Source organism: Narcine bancroftii, chromosome 3, assembly GCF_036971445.1.
Source record: "Narcine bancroftii isolate sNarBan1 chromosome 3, sNarBan1.hap1, whole genome shotgun sequence".
NCBI classification, from domain to species: domain Eukaryota; kingdom Metazoa; phylum Chordata; class Chondrichthyes; order Torpediniformes; family Narcinidae; genus Narcine; species Narcine bancroftii.
Genome location: NC_091471.1, coordinates 11,852,008 through 11,872,655, shown reverse-complemented (window position 1 = coordinate 11,872,655; position 20,648 = coordinate 11,852,008). Strand labels below are relative to the sequence as shown.

The following is a 20,648-nucleotide window of genomic DNA, read 5'->3' as shown; positions in this document are numbered from 1 at the left end:
CAGAATTATCACCTATTGGTAGTGTGGGAAAAAAAAACTAACTCAAACAACAAAAGAAATGTAAATAAACTGTCTGTGGATTGCAATGAAGTGCAAAATAAATGAGTCCCTGATTGAGTTCATGGTCCAGGAGTCTGATGGTGGGGCTGTTCCTGAACCTGGTGGATGCGAGTCTTGTTAAACTTAATACCTCTTTCCTGATGCCAAAAGCAAGAACAGAGCATGTGCTGGGTGATGTGAACCCTTAGTGATTGCTGCTGTTCTCTGAAGGCAGCGTTCCCAGCAGATGTTCTCAAAGTTGGGGAGGGTTTTGCCTGTGATGGCCCTGGTCTGCATGCACTATATCTTTTACAGGGCATTATGCTCGGGGGTATTGGTGTCCCCATACCAGACCGTGATGCAGCCAGTCAACACACTTTCCACCACACCTCTGTAGACATTTCCCAGGGTTTCTGGTGTCATAATAAACCTCTACAAACTCCTGAATAAGTAGAGGCACTGACATGCTCTCCTCATGATGCCATTCGTTGTTGGGTCCAGGAATGATCCTCCGAGATAGTGACTCCCAAGAACTTAAATTTGCTCACCCTCTTCTCCTTTGATCTCTCAATGATCACTGGATCTTGCACCTCTGGTTTTCCCTTCCTGAGGTTGTCATTGGTGCACCATTCAGCCAAGTTTTCAATCTTCCTCATCCAGAAACGTCCCCTGTCCAAACCATTGAACCCCTCCAGCTGCTCCACAGTTGCAGCTCAGCGCTTCATCCAGAAGGCAGTGACTGCAGTGGTGCTTCACTCCTGCCAGCTTGAGTCACAAGCCACCACCTTTCACCCTGAGAGTCAACGAGCTTGGCCGCAGAGACTCCACTGTTGGCAGCTTCGGAGGGCCCTTTCTTCCAAACAGCTCCGCATCTGGAGTTCCAGCAGTAGGGCGCTTCAACCATTAAGTAAGGGCTTGCTAGCCTCCTCAGAGCAGATCTGCAGTCATGCGCTGAATTTTTGATGAGGTGATGATTGCCTTGAGGCAGCTGATGGGTGCTGAACCCTGGCATGATGAGCCTGTTTTGTATTTCAAATGAGAATTGAACCTGAAAAACAAATGGATCAAAGTGGAGTTTAATATCCTTTCATGCCGCTGATCCCCTCTGTGCCCTCTGCAGGGTTTTTTTTCCAAAGAATCATTAGCGGGCCGAAAAATTACTCCGTTAGAACTATTGACCTGCATCCAGTACATAATCCTCCGGACCTCTCCTATCCACGTATCTATCCAATTTATTCTTAAAACTTAAGAGTGAGCCTGCATATGCCATGTCAGATGGCAGCTCGTTCCACACTTCCACCACTCTGTGAGTAAAAAAGTTCCCCCTAATGTTTCCCCTGAACGTTTCACCTTTCACTCTAAAGCTAGGTTCTCTGGTATTTATCTCTCCTAATCTTGTAATTTTGTAAACTTCAATCAAATCTCCCCTCATCCTTCGACGCTCCAAGGAATAAAGTCCTAACCTGTTTAATCTTTCCCTGTGACTCAACTCCTGAAGACCCGACAACCCTGCCTACCTGTGACGCCAATTTCAGAGAATTATTTACCTATTTGTTTCTCCATGTCTGGATTGAAAAGCTAGAGGAAACTGTAGGAGCGGGTTCAATTCAAAAGACATTTAGGCTGATGCATGGAAAGGAAGGGTTTGGAAGGATATGGATCAAATGAGTCCGTCCCAAAATGCCAGCTTAGTCGACGTGGTTGAGTTGGGCTGTAGGGCCTGTTCCCTGCTGTATGATTATGTGACTCTGTCATCTGCAAAGGTTCCTCCACCAAGTTAAATCAAGTTTATTGTCGCCTGATTGCACAAGTATAACCCGAAGAAATAGCGTTCTCCAGTCCTCGGTGCAAATACAATCAGAACTAACACACATTCAGGCAAACAATACATTTTAAATTATTTAAAAAATTTTAGACATGCAGCACGGTAACAGGCCAACTCAGCCCTATGAGCCCCATCAACTGACACCCCGGTATGTTTAGAACAGTGGGAAGAAACTGGAGCCTCCAGAGAAAACCCAAGCAGATACAGGGAGAATGTACAAACTCCTTCAAGACAGCGTGGGCTTTGGACCGAGGTCCAGTCCCGATTGCTGGCATGGTAAATGCGTTGCTCTAACTGCTATACCATCCATGGTGCCCAATTTGCATTTGCAAGACAAGTATTCATCTATTCAAATAGATAATAAATATTGTTTCATGAACATGAGAGTCTTGGAGGGTTAGTGCGAGCTGTTGCTTTGGTCATTCCACATTCTCATTCCTCCTCTTAACTTCCTCTACTCCAGGAAGGGCAGATGGGTGAATGACTTCGGGGAAGCAGAGGACTGGGGCAGGGGGCCAGAAAATGGGTAGCCACCCACCCACCCCCCCAGCTTGAGAAGGAGAAGTAGAGGAGACGTCCCTATGGCATGGTGACCACGGTGATTTATTGCCCAGGATGTCTCACTTTGATTCAAACTCAAATTGGGATCCGTCCCTGCACCTGAGGGGTCAAACTGCAATGGTTTACTCATCGCCTGGGACATTGCAGTACCAGATTAGATTCTCTAGTTCGTTCCCTCAAAGATGTCTCTTGCGGTTGGGTGCCTGGAATGCTTTGCTGGGGGTGGTGTTAGAGGCTGATATGATAGGGACATTCAAAAGACTTAGATAGGCACATTGATGTGAAAAAATTAGAGAGGTGTGAGGTCAGGAAAGATTAGATTATTGTTGCGTAGGTTTACATTGGTCAGCATAACACCAAGGGCAGAAGGGCCTGCACTGTGCTTTAATGTTCTTTGTTCTTATGTAAAAAATATCAGAATGATGGTTGGCAATCACTAAATTGGCCACCTCAAGCAGACGGATTTTGATTTATTTGATAACTGCAACGCACTTTGTTTTGTTCTGTAAACATCTCATTTTGAGTTTATTTTCCCCTTTTCTTGCAGAACTTCTACAAAGAGATTGATCGGGAAGAAATGTACATACGGTGAGTACGAAATATGCTGCACTTCATTGGGGAGGTTTAACAATAATAAATTAAATAGTGGGATGGATTCTCCAGCTGTTCGATTGCCGGGTGTGGGTGGTGGGGTGGGGGGGTGGGTGTGGGTGGGGGGAGGTCAAAGTGATGAATGCAGACAATTAAAAACTTGAACCTGTTTCAGGAAGTTAACTGAATACAGGGTGGGTACTGGCAGGAATGTGCCAATGGAGCCTTCAGATTACCCAGCGATCAATGACTCCAGTAGCCTGTTCCCTCCTTCCTTGCTGCGAGACTTGATGAGGTGATTGTTGGTCAATTGGTTTGCAGATGATGCAAAAATTAGAGGGGTTGTGAGCAGCAAGGAAGGCTTTCAACGCTTGCAGCGGGATCTGGAATCAGCTGAAAAAAATGAGCTGCAAAATGGCGGATGTAAGTTAATGAGGAGAAGTGTGAGATTTTGCACTTTGGGAGGGCAAAGCAAGATAGGATATACATGGTGAATAGTTGGGCACTGAGGCATACTGTGGAACAAAGGGATCTGGAATACTCCCAGAGAGTGGGTGGGGGTATGGATGAGGGCTAAATTTTAACATTTAATAAAAATTTGAACAGGTACATGGATGGGAGAGGTAGGGAGGGTGCAGGTCAGTGGGACTAGGCTAAAAAATGTGGTTTGGCACAGACTAGAAGGGCCGAAGAGGCCTTTTTCTGTGCTTGATGTACCATCAATAATCACAAAAGACTGATATTGTGAAACTATCAGGCTTTTATTAACTAAAGACAGGAACGACCATCTACCTCATCGACTGATCGAAGGAAAGAGAAAGAGGAACATACAAGGGGCTATGGGAAGGATCAGTCTCGGGAGGCGTGTCCAGCTGGAAGCAGCCAATCGTGGCACAGCAATAGTTTACCACAGTGCTCTAATGGTTCAATGTCCTCGATGGAGTGAAGGCTGATGCCCATGATGTCGCTGGCCAAGTTAACAACCCTCTGTAGTCTTTTCCTGCCTTGGCACCTGCATACCCGACAGTGATGCAATCCGTCATAATGCTCTTCGCAGTACACCTGTAGAAATTTGCAAAGAGTCATTGAAAACAAACCAAATCTCCTCAAACTTAAATTCACAGTTCTAAGATGATTCTGGGTGGACAATAGATCCTATCACGTTACCTCAACGAGTAAAAATGGAATAGCAAGCAAGATCTCTGGGAGGCCTTCAGCTGAACTACTGTAGCCCTGGTATATATCATACTCAGCATTGCTGTGGTTCTCAACCGTGTTAAACATCTGCTGACAGAAACTTGACTGATTATTCATGTCGACTGTTAGAATAAACAATTAACAGGGGAAAGCTACTCTGTGATTCAGCTGGCTGGCTGCAGCAGATTATTGATCGAAATCTATTCATTCAGACCACGCCATCTAAAGGATTACATGATGTTAATGAGAACCCAGGGGCATTTACCAAGGCCACTGTGGATCATTGTTACTTGTTAATGTGGCATAATCGCAGCATTATTTATTGATTCTGCGAGGGTTGGGGGGGGGGGTGGGGGTGGATCTGAACAACACTAGCATTTATCACTCATCCTTAATTGAATTAATTTTAATTGGTTATTGCCATGTGTAATGAAGAGCTTAGTTTTGCTCGACACCTTGCAAAGAATGATCATGTTCCACCACCATCTTAGTTCTACGGCAACAAGTTCAAAAGAAACATCAACAGGAAACTAGATGATTCCAGAGAATGGCAATTTTGACTGAAAACTCTAAATTACGGCAGCTTCTTGATGAGCGCCTGATGCAAATGTTACTCCCGCCAATCTCCCAATACGCACCTGGTTCCTGGTTCCTCTTCTCCCTCGCGATACCCTCTCCCTGCTCTCAGATGGTGTCTGAGAAGGTGAGGGTGAGCGACTTTCTTGAACCACTGCCGTCCTTCCGGATTATTCAAAATACCCAAAGCTGTCCACTGGTAAACAAAGAGAAGGGGGCAGCCAGATGTATTGTGAAGGGGGTTTGAACTTGTTGGGGAATGGGAGTGGTCCAAGAGTTAATGGTTTGAGTTGTAGGATTTCCTCAGGTCATGTAAAAAAACAGCACTGAATACCGTGAATAACAGCACCTAAAGCGCTGAAGATTATCACCAAATACCCTGAATAACAGGAACTAATATCCTGAATAGCGGCATCTATTAATCTGAATGCCCTGAAAAAAACACCTAATACCTTGAATAACATCACTTTATGCCCTAAATAACAGCATCTAATACCCTGAACAACAACACCTAATACCATAAATAACAGCATCTAATACGCTGAATAGACAATAGGTGCTGGAGTAGGCCAATTGGCCTGTCGAGCCAGCACCGCCATTTAATGGATCATGGCTGATCTTTCTCTGTCAATAACCAATCCCAGCCTTATCCCCATAACCCTTAACTCCCCTTCCCACAAGAGCCTTATCCAACTCTCTTTTAAATCTATCCAGTGAATCCGCCCCCACTACCCTCTGTGGCAATGTATTCCACAGACCCATAACTCTCTGGGTAAAAGAAATTCTCCTCATTTCTGTGCTAAATGGCCTTCTCTGTATTCTTAAACTATGTCCTCTAGTCCTCGTCTCCCCCATCATTGGGAACATGTACTCTAATTTCACCCTGTCAAGCCCTTTAATAATCCTAAATACCTCAATCATGTTTCCCCTCATCCTTCTAAACTCCATCGCATATAGTCCAAGTCTTTCTAACATGTCCACATATGACAATCCTGCCATCCCCTGGGATCTGCGCTGCACTCCCTCAATAGCAAGTATGTCCTTTCTTAAATATGGGGACCAGTACTGGATGCAATACTCCAGGTGAGGTCTCACCAGGGCCCTGTACAACTGCAGGAGGGCTTCTCTACTCCTATACTCCAGTCCCCTCTTTATGAAAGTCAACATACCGTTCGTCTTCTTCACCGCTTGCTGAACCTGCACGTTAGTTTTCAATGACTGGTGAACAAATACACCCAAGTCCCTTTGCATTACCCCACTCCCCAGCTTAACTCCATTTAAATAATATTCTGCTGTTTCTTTCTGCCTCAAATGACAGTTACTCACGCTAAACTTCATCTGCCAGTTCTCTGCCCACTCTCCTAACCTGTCCAAGACCCCTGCAATTTCCTGACATCCTCCTCGCACTTCACACGACCACCCAGTTTAGTGGCATCTGCGAATTTTCATACGTAGTTACTAATCCCCTCATCAAAATCATTTACATAAATGATAAACAACTGAGGACCCAACACCGATCCCTTTGGGACCCCACTAATCACATTCTGCCATCTAGAAAATGACCCATTTATCCCAACCCTTTGTATCCTATTTCTCAACCAACTATCAATCCATGACAGCACCTAATACCTTGAATAACAGCACCAAATACCCTGAATAACAGCACCTAATACCCGGAATAACAGCACCTAATACCTTGAATAACAGCACCTAATACCCGGAATAACAGCACCAAATACCCTGAATAACAGCACCTAATATCCGGAATAACAGCACCAAATACCTTGAATAACAGCACCTAATATCCGAAATAACAGCACCAAATACCCTGAATAACAGCACCTAATATCCGGAATAACAGCACCTAATACCTTGAATAACAGCACCTAATATCCGGAATAACAGCACCTAATACCTTGAATAACAGCACCTAATATCCGGAATAACAGCACCTAATACCTTGAATAACAGCACCTAATATCCGGAATAACAGCACCAAATACCCTGAATAACAGCACCTAATATCCGGAATAACAGCACCTAATACCTTGAATAACAGCACCTAATATCCGGAATAACAGCACCAAATACCTTGAATAACAGCACCTAATATCCGGAATAACAGCACCAAATACCCTGAATAACAGCACCTAATATCCGGAATAACAGCACCAAATACCCTGAATAACAGCACCTAATATCCGGAATAACAGCACCAAATACCTTGAATAACAGCACCTAATATCCGGAATAACAGCACCAAATACCTTGAATAACAGCACCTAATATCCGGAATAACAGCACCAAATACCTTGAATAACAGCACCTAATATCCGGAATAACAGCACCAAATACCTTGAATAACAGCACCTAATATCCGGAATAACAGCACCAAATACCCTGAATAACAGCACCTAATATCCGGAATAACAGCACCTAATATCCGGAATAACAGCACCAAATACCTTGAATAACAGCACCTAATATCCGGAATAACAGCACCAAATACCTTGAATAACAGCACCTAATATCCGGAATAACAGCACCAAATACCTTGAATAACAGCACCTAATATCCGGAATAACAGCACCAAATACCTTGAATAACAGCACCTAATATCCGGAATAACAGCACCTAATATCCGGAATAACAGCACCAAATACCTTGAATAACAGCACCTAATATCCGGAATAACAGCACCAAATACCTTGAATAACAGCACCTAATATCCGGAATAACAGCACCAAATACCTTGAATAACAGCACCTAATATCCGGAATAACAGCACCAAATACCCTGAATAACAGCACCTAATATCCGGAATAACAGCACCTAATATCCGGATAACAGCACCTAATATCCGGAATAACAGCACCAAATACCTTGAATAACAGCACCTAATATCCGGAATAACAGCACCAAATACCTTGAATAACAGCACCTAATATCCGGAATAACAGCACCAAATACCTTGAATAACAGCACCTAATATCCGGAATAACAGCACCAAATACCTTGAATAACAGCACCTAATATCCGGAATAACAGCACCAAATACCTTGAATAACAGCACCTAATATCCGGAATAACAGCACCAAATACCTTGAATAACAGCACCTAATATCCGGAATAACAGCACCAAATACCCTGAATAACAGCACCTAATACCTTGAATAACAGCACCTAATATCCGGAATAACAGCACCTAATACCTTGAATAACAGCACCTAATACCTTGAATAACAGCACCAAATACCCTGAATAACAGCACCTAATATCCGGAATAACAGCACCAAATACCTTGAATAACAGCACCTAATATCCGGAATAACAGCACCAAATACCCTGAATAACAGCACCTAATATCCGGAATAACAGCACCTAATACCTTGAATAACAGCACCTAATACCTTGAGTAACAGCACCTAATATCCGGAATAACAGCACCAAATACCTTGAATAACAGCACCTAATATCCGGAATAACAGCACCAAATACCTTGAATAACAGCACCTAATATCCGGAATAACAGCACCAAATACCCTGAATAACAGCACCTAATATCCGGAATAACAGCACCAAATACCCTGAATAACAGCACCTAATATCCGGAATAACAGCACCAAATACCCTGAATAACAGCACCTAATATCCGGAATAACAGCACCAAATACCTTGAATAACAGCACCTAATATCCGGAATAACAGCACCAAATACCCTGAATAACAGCACCTAATATCCGGAATAACAGCACCAAATACCCTGAATAACAGCACCTAATATCCGGAATAACAGCACCTAATACCTTGAATAACAGCACCTAATACCTTGAATAACAGCACCAAATACCCTGAATAACAGCACCTAATATCCGGAATAACAGCACCAAATACCCTGAATAACAGCACCTAATATCCGGAATAACAGCACCAAATACCCTGAATAACAGCACCTAATATCCGGAATAACAGCACCTAATACCCTGAATAACAGCACCTAATACCTTGAATAACAGCACCTAATACCTTGAATAACAGCACCTAATATCCGGAATAACAGCACCTAATACCTTGAATAACAGCACCTAATACCTTGAATAACAGCACCTAATATCCGAAATAACAGCACCAAATACCCTGAATAACAGCACCTAATATCCGGAATAACAGCACCAAATACCCTGAATAACAGCACCTAATATCCGGAATAACAGCACCTAATACCTTGAATAACAGCACCTAATATCCGGAATAACAGCACCAAATACCTTGAATAACAGCACCTAATATCCGGAATAACAGCACCTAATACCCTGAATAACAGCACCTAATATCCGGAATAACAGCACCAAATACCCTGAATAACAGCACCTAATACCTTGAATAACAGCACCTAATATCCGGAATAACAGCACCTAATACCCTGAATAACAGCACCTAATATCCGGAATAACAGCACCAAATACCCTGAATAACAGCACCTAATATCCGGAATAACAGCACCAAATACCCTGAATAACAGCACCTAATATCCGGAATAACAGCACCAAATACCTTGAATAACAGCACCTAATATCCGGAATAACAGCACCTAATACCTTGAATAACAGCACCTAATATCCGGAATAACAGCACCAAATACCTTGAATAACAGCACCTAATATCCGGAATAACAGCCCCTAATACCTTGAATAACAGCACCTAATACCCGGAATAACAGCCCCTAATACCTTGAATAACAGCACCTAATATCCGGAATAACAGCCCCTAATACCTTGAATAACAGCACCTAATATCCGGAATAACAGCACCAAATACCCTGAATAACAGCACCTAATATCCGGAATAACAGCCCCTAATACCTTGAATAACAGCACCTAATATCCGGAATAACAGCACCAAATACCTTGAATAACAGCACCTAATATCCGGAATAACAGCACCAAATACCCTGAATAACAGCACCTAATATCCGGAATAACAGCCCCTAATACCTTGAATAACAGCACCTAATATCCGGAATAACAGCACCAAATACCTTGAATAACAGCACCTAATATCCGGAATAACAGCCCCTAATACCTTGAATAACAGCACCTAATACCCGGAATAACAGCCCCTAATACCTTGAATAACAGCACCTAATATCCGGAATAACAGCACCTAATACCTTGAATAACAGCACCTAATATCCGGAATAACAGCACCTAATACCTTGAATAACAGCACCTAATATCCGGAATAACAGCACCAAATACCCTGAATAACAGCACCTAATATCCGGAATAACAGCACCAAATACCCTGAATAACAGCACCTAATATCCGGAATAACAGCACCAAATACCTTGAATAACAGCACCTAATATCCGGAATAACAGCACCAAATACCTTGAATAACAGCACCTAATATCCGGAATAACAGCACCAAATACCTTGAATAACAGCACCTAATATCCGGAATAACAGCACCTAATATCCGGAATAACAGCACCAAATACCCTGAATAACAGCACCTAATATCCGGAATAACAGCACCAAATACCCTGAATAACAGCCCCTAATATCCGGAATAACAGCACCAAATACCCTGAATAACAGCACCTAATATCCGGAATAACAGCACCAAATACCCTGAATAACAGCCCCTAATATCCGGAATAACAGCACCAAATACCCTGAATAACAGCACCTAATATCCGGAATAACAGCACCAAATACCCTGAATAACAGCCCCTAATATCCGGAATAACAGCACCAAATACCCTGAATAACAGCACCTAATATCCGGAATAACAGCACCAAATACCCTGAATAACAGCACCTAATATCCGGAATAACAGCACCAAATACCCTGAATAACAGCACCTAATACCTTGAATAACAGCCCCTAATATCCGGAATAACAGCACCAAATACCCTGAAGAACAGCACCAAATACCTTGAATAACAGCACCTAATATCCGGAATAACAGCACCAAATACCCTGAATAACAGCACCTAATACCCTGAATAACAGCCCCTAATATCCGGAATAACAGCACCAAATACCCTGAATAACAGCACCTAATATCCGGAATAACAGCACCAAATACCCTGAATAACAGCCCCTAATATCCGGAATAACAGCACCAAATACCCTGAATAACAGCACCTAATATCCGGAATAACAGCACCAAATACCCTGAATAACAGCACCTAATATCCGGAATAACAGCACCAAATACCTTGAATAACAGCACCTAATATCCGGAATAACAGCACCAAATACCTTGAATAACAGCACCTAATATCCGGAATAACAGCACCAAATACCTTGAATAACAGCACCTAATATCCGGAATAACAGCACCTAATATCCGAAATAACAGCACCAAATACCCTGAATAACAGCACCTAATATCCGGAATAACAGCACCAAATACCCTGAATAACAGCACCTAATATCCGGAATAACAGCACCAAATACCTTGAATAACAGCACCTAATATCCGGAATAACAGCACCTAATATCCGAAATAACAGCACCAAATACCCTGAATAACAGCACCTAATATCCGGAATAACAGCACCAAATACCCTGAATAACAGCACCTAATATCCGGAATAACAGCACCTAATACCTTGAATAACAGCACCTAATATCCGGAATAACAGCACCAAATACCTTGAATAACAGCACCTAACATCCGAAATAACAGCACCTAATACCTTGAATAACAGCACCTAATATCCGGAATAACAGCACCTAATATCCGAAATAACAGCACCAAATACCCTGAATAACAGCACCTAATATCCGGAATAACAGCACCTAATACCTTGAATAACAGCACCTAATATCCGAAATAACAGCACCAAATACCTTGAATAACAGCACCTAATATCCGGAATAACAGCACCAAATACCCTGAATAACAGCACCTAATATCCGGAATAACAGCACCTAATACCTTGAATAACAGCACCTAATATCCGGAATAACAGCACCAAATACCCTGAATAACAGCACCTAATATCCGGAATAACAGCACCAAATACCCTGAATAACAGCACCTAATATCCGGAATAACAGCACCTAATACCTTGAATAACAGCACCTAATATCCGGAATAACAGCACCAAATACCCTGAATAACAGCACCTAATATCCGGAATAACAGCACCAAATACCCTGAATAACAGCACCTAATATCCGGAATAACAGCACCTAATACCTTGAATAACAGCACCTAATATCCGGAAAACAGCACCAAATACCCTGAATAACAGCACCTAATATCCGGAATAACAGCACCTAATACCTTGAATAACAGCACCTAATATCCGGAATAACAGCACCTAATACCTTGAATAACAGCACCTAATATCCGGAATAACAGCTCCTAATACCTTGAATAACAGCACCTAATATCCGGAATAACAGCACCTAATACCTTGAATAACAGCACCTAATATCCGGAATAACAGCACCAAATACCCTGAATAACAGCACCTAATACCCGGAATAACAGCACCTAATATCCGGAATAACAGCACCAAATACCCTGAATAACAGCACCTAATATCCGGAATAACAGCACCTAATACCTTGAATAACAGCACCTAATATCCGGAATAACAGCACCTAATACCTTGAATAACAGCACCTAATATCCGGAATAACAGCACCAAATACCCTGAATAACAGCACCTAATACCCGGAATAACAGCACCTAATATCCGGAATAACAGCACCAAATACCTTGAATAACAGCACCTAATATCCGGAATAACAGCACCTAATATCCGGAATAACAGCACCTAATACCTTGAATAACAGCCCCTAATATCCGGAATAACAGCACCAAATACCTTGAATAACAGCACCTAATATCCGGAATAACAGCACCTAATACCCTGAATAACAGCACCTAATATCCGGAATAACAGCACCTAATACCTTGAATAACAGCCCCTAATATCCGGAATAACAGCACCAAATACCTTGAATAACAGCCCCTAATATCCGGAATAACAGCACCAAATACCTTGAATAACAGCCCCTAATATCCGGAATAACAGCACCAAATACCTTGAATAACAGCACCTAATATCCGGAATAACAGCACCAAATACCTTGAATAACAGCACCTAATATCCGGAATAACAGCACCTAATACCCTGAATAACAGCACCTAATATCCGGAATAACAGCACCTAATACCTTGAATAACAGCCCCTAATATCCGGAATAACAGCACCAAATACCTTGAATAACAGCCCCTAATATCCGGAATAACAGCACCAAATACCTTGAATAACAGCCCCTAATATCCGGAATAACAGCACCAAATACCTTGAATAACAGCACCTAATATCCGGAATAACAGCACCAAATACCCTGAATAACAGCCCCTAATATCCGGAATAACAGCACCAAATACCTTGAATAACAGCACCTAATATCCGGAATAACAGCACCAAATACCCTGAATAACAGCCCCTAATATCCGGAATAACAGCACCAAATACCCTGAATAACAGCACCTAATATCCGGAATAACAGCACCTAATACCTTGAATAACAGCACCTAATATCCGGAATAACAGCACCAAATACCCTGAATAACAGCACCTAATATCCGGAATAACAGCACCTAATACCTTGAATAACAGCACCTAATATCCGGAATAACAGCACCAAATACCCTGAATAACAGCACCTAATATCCGGAATAACAGCACCTAATACCTTGAATAACAGCACCTAATATCCGGAATAACAGCACCTAATACCTTGAATAACAGCACCTAATATCCGGAATAACAGCACCTAATACCTTGAATAACAGCACCTAATATCCGGAATAACAGCACCTAATACCTTGAATAACAGCACCTAATATCCGGAATAACAGCACCAAATACCCTGAATAACAGCACCTAATACCCGGAATAACAGCACCTAATATCCGGAATAACAGCACCAAATACCCTGAATAACAGCACCTAATATCCGGAATAACAGCACCTAATACCTTGAATAACAGCACCTAATATCCGGAATAACAGCACCTAATACCTTGAATAACAGCACCTAATATCCGGAATAACAGCACCAAATACCCTGAATAACAGCACCTAATACCCGGAATAACAGCACCTAATATCCGGAATAACAGCACCAAATACCTTGAATAACAGCACCTAATATCCGGAATAACAGCACCTAATATCCGGAATAACAGCACCTAATACCTTGAATAACAGCCCCTAATATCCGGAATAACAGCACCAAATACCTTGAATAACAGCACCTAATATCCGGAATAACAGCACCTAATACCCTGAATAACAGCACCTAATATCCGGAATAACAGCACCTAATACCTTGAATAACAGCCCCTAATATCCGGAATAACAGCACCAAATACCTTGAATAACAGCCCCTAATATCCGGAATAACAGCACCAAATACCTTGAATAACAGCCCCTAATATCCGGAATAACAGCACCAAATACCTTGAATAACAGCACCTAATATCCGGAATAACAGCACCAAATACCTTGAATAACAGCACCTAATATCCGGAATAACAGCACCTAATACCCTGAATAACAGCACCTAATATCCGGAATAACAGCACCTAATACCTTGAATAACAGCCCCTAATATCCGGAATAACAGCACCAAATACCTTGAATAACAGCCCCTAATATCCGGAATAACAGCACCAAATACCTTGAATAACAGCCCCTAATATCCGGAATAACAGCACCAAATACCTTGAATAACAGCACCTAATATCCGGAATAACAGCACCAAATACCCTGAATAACAGCCCCTAATATCCGGAATAACAGCACCAAATACCTTGAATAACAGCACCTAATATCCGGAATAACAGCACCAAATACCCTGAATAACAGCCCCTAATATCCGGAATAACAGCACCAAATACCCTGAATAACAGCACCAAATACCCTGAATAACAGCCCCTAATATCCGGAATAACAGCACCAAATACCTTGAATAACAGCACCTAATATCCGGAATAACAGCACCAAATACCTTGAATAACAGCACCTAATATCCGGAATAACAGCACCAAATACCCTGAATAACAGCACCTAATATCCGGAATAACAGCACCAAATACCTTGAATAACAGCACCAAATACCCTGAATAACAGCCCCTAATATCCGGAATAACAGCACCAAATACCCTGAATAACAGCACCTAATATCCGGAATAACAGCACCTAATACCTTGAATAACAGCACCAAATACCCTGAATAACAGCCCCTAATATCCGGAATAACAGCACCAAATACCCTGAATAACAGCACCTAATATCCGGAATAACAGCACCAAATACCCTGAATAACAGCCCCTAATATCCGGAATAACAGCACCAAATACCTTGAATAACAGCACCAAATACCCTGAATAACAGCCCCTAATATCCGGAATAACAGCACCAAATACCTTGAATAACAGCACCTAATATCCGGAATAACAGCACCAAATACCTTGAATAACAGCACCAAATACCCTGAATAACAGCCCCTAATATCCGGAATAACAGCACCAAATACCTTGAATAACAGCACCAAATACCCTGAATATCAGCCCCTAATACCCTGAATATCAGCCCCTAATACCCTAATAGCAGCATCTAATACCTTGAATAAGAGCATGAATATACCTGACATTGTCTGATCTCAGAAGCTGAACAGGCTTAGTACTGGTCAGTACTTGCAGGGGAGCCTGCCTTGGAACATTTTCTGCTGTAGGTTTCTGTGAGGGGCACTGAACAAAGTGGCCACTCTCTGTCCGCCGTACGTTAGTCAAAAGTTAAAGTCTATATTTTACATTCTAAATGTAATATTATTTAACTTGACCTTTGAAAACGCAAGGCTGGAGAAACTCAGCCAATCAAACTTTACACAGCAAAGATAAAGATACATGGCTAATGTTTTGGGACTGAGTCCTTCGTCAAGGTATGAAATAATGTGGGCAAGTGCCTGGACAAAATGGTAATGGGTAGGTGCAGGGGGAGTATCACAGACCATTGGAGGTGATAGGTGGATATGGGAGGGAGGCTGGGACAGGGAATGGCTCTGTGAATAGAGAGGGAAGGGAAGTGAGAGCTGGAGGAAAGGAGACAGAGGGAATGAATAGGGAGCGACAACGGAGAGAAGGTTAGGAGCTGGAGAGGCCCCAGACGGAAAAATCAAATTTTGTTCCTCCATTTTACGGGTGGTCTTGGCAGGATTGTACATGAGGCCATGAACAGATATGTGAGCAGGTGCAGAATTGAAATGGTTGGCCCCTGGGAGATCCCCGACACTGATGCAGGCAGAGCGAAGGTGCTCACTGAAGCAATCTCCCACTCTGCCTTCAGTCTCTCCAATGTAAAGGCCACAGAGGGAGCAGTGGATGAAGTAAACAACTCCTGCAATTACACAAGTGTTGCTTCACTTGAAAGGACTGTTTGGGACAATGTCTCGCGGCAGCTCGGTACCACCTGTCTGCTCAGGGTATCACCTTGTAGCTCAGGACTACATGATGTACCCCCTGACAGCTCGTTATACTACCCAGCTGCTCGATGTACCACTTAACTCTACTTTTGCCACTCGCAGGTACCTGTATAAACTCCGGGATTTGCACATCGGCTATGAGAACTTCACAGAGGCTGCTTACACCCTACTTCTCCATGCCAAGCTACTAAAGGTAACAGCTGAATGACTTGAGGGTAAAACATAATTGTGCCATGGAGGCAGGTAATGCGCATGGGGTTGTTGTCTCCTCCAAGCAGTGGAGCCACTTTAAGCCTTAAGTCGTGACGACAGATTTTACCAGAAATGGTTAGTTTCTGAATCAGAATTAGAATCAGAAAGTAACATGATGCAGAAGGATACCATTCAGCCTATCATCTCTTTCTAGCCTATTTCAGTTGTTTCTGCTCTCCTTCGCCCCAGAGTCATAGAGACAAGGCGCATGGAATAAACCCTTCGACTCAACCTGCCCACACTAACCAAAATGTCCCACCCACTCTTGTCCCTGCTGCCTGCGTTTGGCCCAAATCCCTCTCAACCCATCCTACCTTATTTTAAACATTGCAATAGTAACTGCAGAAAAAAAAAATCAATAAGATAGAAAGAGCGCAGAGAAGATTTACTAGGATGTTGCCCAGACTTCAGGAACTGAGTTACAGGGAAAGGTTATACAGGTTAGGACTTTATTCCCTGGAGCGTAGAAGAATGAGGAGATATTTGATAGTGGAATTTAAAATTATGAGGGGAGTAGACAGAGTAAATGTAGAGAGGCTTTTTCCACTGAGGGTGGGGGGGGATACAAACCAGAGGACATGAGTTAATAGTGAAAGGGGGAAAAGTTTAGGAGGGACATCTTCACACAGAGAGTAGTGGGAGTGTGGATTGAGCTGCCAGCTAAGGTGATGAATGTAGGCTCAATTTTAACATTTCAGAAGAATTTGTATGGGAGAGGAATGGAGGGCTATGGACTGGGTGCAAGTCAGTGAGACAAGGCAAAAAACAATGGTTCGGACTTGAAGGGCCAAAGGGGCCAGTTACTGTGCTGTAATGTTCCATGGTTCTAGTTCCTGCCTCAACCACCTCTTCCAACAGCCCCTTCACACATCACCAGCCTCTGTGTAAAAAAGTTGCCCTTAAATCTCTCCCCCTAATAGCCTGAATATGCCTGAGATTGTCTGATCTCGGAAGCTATGCAGGCTTAGGCCTGGCCAGTTCTTTCGAAGGGAGACTGCCTAGGATCACAAGGTGCTGTAGGTTTCTGTGAGGGGTGCTGGAATAAGTGGCGACTCTGCCTTACAGTAGACAAAAATTAAGAATTTCATCAGTTTTACATTCTAAATAGAGAATTATGTGAAAATAATGGAACCTTTACCTTGAGTTTTTTTTTTACCTCTCACCATAAACTTACAGTACGTCCTCTAGGAAAAATACTCTGTGTTTGTCTGATCGATGATTGTGTACATTTTTCACCTTTTCCTCTGCAATTCAACTTACCATTAAAAATCAGTCGATAAGAAAAGATTCACCAACCAAACATTCTAAATCCGAACCGCTTGTGTTAAAATAATATTTCCTCCTTTTTTAAGCTGACCATATTTATTTTGTGCCATCTCACTTATTTCAGTCTTCAGAAGCAATTTCTGTCTATTTAAAATTTTAAATGTTTGAATTGATTGTTTATTGTCAGATGAGCATAATGTTGAGTCCATTTGGGTAGAGATAAAGAATAACAAAGGGAAAAAATTATTGGTGGGTGTTATCTATCACCCACCATATAACAATAGTTTAGTGGCACAGGAAATACATAGAGAGATAAGTGAGGCATGTAATAATGATATGGCAGTCGTCATGGGGGACTTGAACTTCCACATAGATTGGGAAAATCAAGTTGGTTGTGGGAGTCTGGAAGAGGACTTCATAGAATGCATCCGTGATAGCTTTCTTGAGCAGCATGTGAAGGAACCCACAAGAGAAAATGCTCTCCTGGATCTAGTGTTGTGCAATGAGATAGTTAGAGTAAATGATGTAATAGTCAGAGACCATCTGGGAAATAGCGCTCATAGTATGATGGAATTTCTCATTCAGATGGAAGGGGAAAGAGTTAGATCTAAAACTAATATATTAGGCTTAAACAGGGGTGACTACCATAGGTTGAGGGTGGAATTGGATAGAGTGGACTGGGAGCACAGGCTCATTGATGAAACAGTTGAGCAACAGTGGAAGATTTTCAAAGAAATATTTTGTAATGCTCAACAAAAATATATTCCGGTCAGGAAAAAGGGCAGCAAGGGAGAGAAAAATCAACCGTGGTTAACAAAGGAAATAAAGAAGAGTATAAAATTGAAGGCGCAGGTGTACAAAGCTGCAAAGAGCAGTGGGAAACTGGAAGATTGGGATAACTTTAAGAAACAACAAGGGGTTACAAAGCAGGTAATAAGAAATGGGAAAAAAGGATTATGAAAGTAAATTGGCACAAAATATAAAAACACAAAGCAAAAAATTTTATAAATATATAAAACGGAAGAGGGTGGCCAGAGTTAACATAGGACCCTTGGAGGATGAGAAAGGAAAACTGGTAGCAAAAATTGAGGAAATGGCCGAGGCATTAAACAAATATTTTGTGTCAGTCTTCACGGTGGAAGACACGTCCAGCATGCCCAAGTGCGGAGTTAAGGATGCGAATGTTGGGGAGGGCCTTGATAAAATAGTTGTTACAAAGGAAGTAGTGATGGAGAAACTAATGGGACTAAAGCCAGACAAATCACCTGGTCCTGATGAAATGCATCCAAGGATTCTGAAGGAAATGGCAGGAGTTATAGTTGATGCATTGGTGGTCATAGACCAAAATTCCTTGGATTCTGGCAGGTCCCGGCAGACTGGAAGACAGCAAATGTCACGTCACTTTTTAAGAAGGGATGTAGGCAGAAGACTGGAAATTATCGGCCAATTAGCTTGACGTCTGTGGTTGGAAAAATGCTTGAAGCCGTCATTAAAGATGAAAGAGTGAAACTTTTGGAACGTAAGGGTTCAATCAGCCAGATGCAGCATGGTTTTAGAAAGGGAAGATCTTGTTTGACAAACTTGTTAGGATTCTTTGAGGATATAATGGGTGCGGTGGATAGAGGGGAACAGGTTGATGTTGTATATTTGGATTTCCAGAAAGCGTTTGATAAGGTGCCGCACAAGAGACTTCTCAGTAAGTTACAGGAAAGTGGAGTCCGGGGAAGTATATTGGCCTGGATTGAAAATTGGTTGTCTGACAGGAGGCAGAGAGTCGGGATAAATGGGAGATTTTCAGGTTGGCAGAGAGTGGTAAGTGGGGTGCCGCAGGGGTCGGTGTTAGGCCCACAACTGTTCATCATTTACATTGATGACTTGGAGGAGGGGACAAAATGTGGTGTAGCCAAGTTTGCGGATGACATCAAATTGAGTGGAAGAGCAAATTGTAATGAGGATGTGGAGAGTCTGCAGAGGGATAGAGTTAAGCTGGATGAGTGGGCAAAGGTCTGGCAGATGGAGTACAATGTTAGTAAGTGTGAGGTTATCCACTTTGGCAAGAAAAATAAAAGAGCTGAATATTATTGAAAGGGTGAAAAACTACAGCATGCTGTTGTGCAGAGGGACTTGGGAGGGCTTGTGCATGAATCGCAAAAAGTTAGCTTGCAGGTGCAGCAGGTTATTAAGAAGGCAAATGGAATGTTGGCCTTCATCGCTAGAGGAATTGAATTCAGGAGTAGGGAGGTCATGTTGCAACTGTATAAGGTACTGGTGAGACCGCACCTGGAGTACTGTGTCCAGTTCTGGTCTCCACATTTGAGGAAGTATATACTGGCTTTGGAGACGGTCCAGAGGAGGTTTACTAGGTTGATCCCTGGGATGAAGGGGTTGACTTATGATGAAAGATTAAATCGTCTAGGATTGTATTCGCTCGAGTTCAGAAGAATGAGAGGAGATCTTATAGAAACATATAGGATTATGAAGGGGATGGATAGGATAGATGGAGGAAGGTTTTTTGAGCTGGCCGGGGAAACTAAAACGAGAGGACACAGTCTCAAGATTCGGGGGAGTAGATTTAGGACAGAGATGAGGAAAAATAGTTTTTCCCAGAGAGTAGTGAATGTTTGGAATTCTCTAACCAGGGAAGTGGTTGAGGCTGCCTCATTAAACATATTTAAAATTCGGTTAGATAAATTTTTACATGATAGAGGAATTAGGGGATATGGGGAGAAGGCAGGTAGGTGGAGTTAGGTCATAAATTAGATCAGCCATGATCGTATTGAATGGCGGAGCAGGCTCGATGGGCCATTTTTGGCCT

The 20,648-nt window shown here is 42.3% G+C and overlaps 1 protein-coding gene across 1 annotated transcript in view; it reads left to right on the top strand.

Moving 5' to 3' along the window:
- Positions 1 to 20,648, top strand: part of LOC138756974 (dedicator of cytokinesis protein 2-like) — a 1,510,503-nt gene that overhangs the window by 1,356,845 nt on the left and 133,010 nt on the right. The window contains 2 exon segments of the mRNA XM_069923500.1: positions 2,973 to 3,013; positions 16,418 to 16,508. Of these exon segments, the coding sequence (XP_069779601.1) occupies positions 2,973 to 3,013; positions 16,418 to 16,508 (132 nt within the window).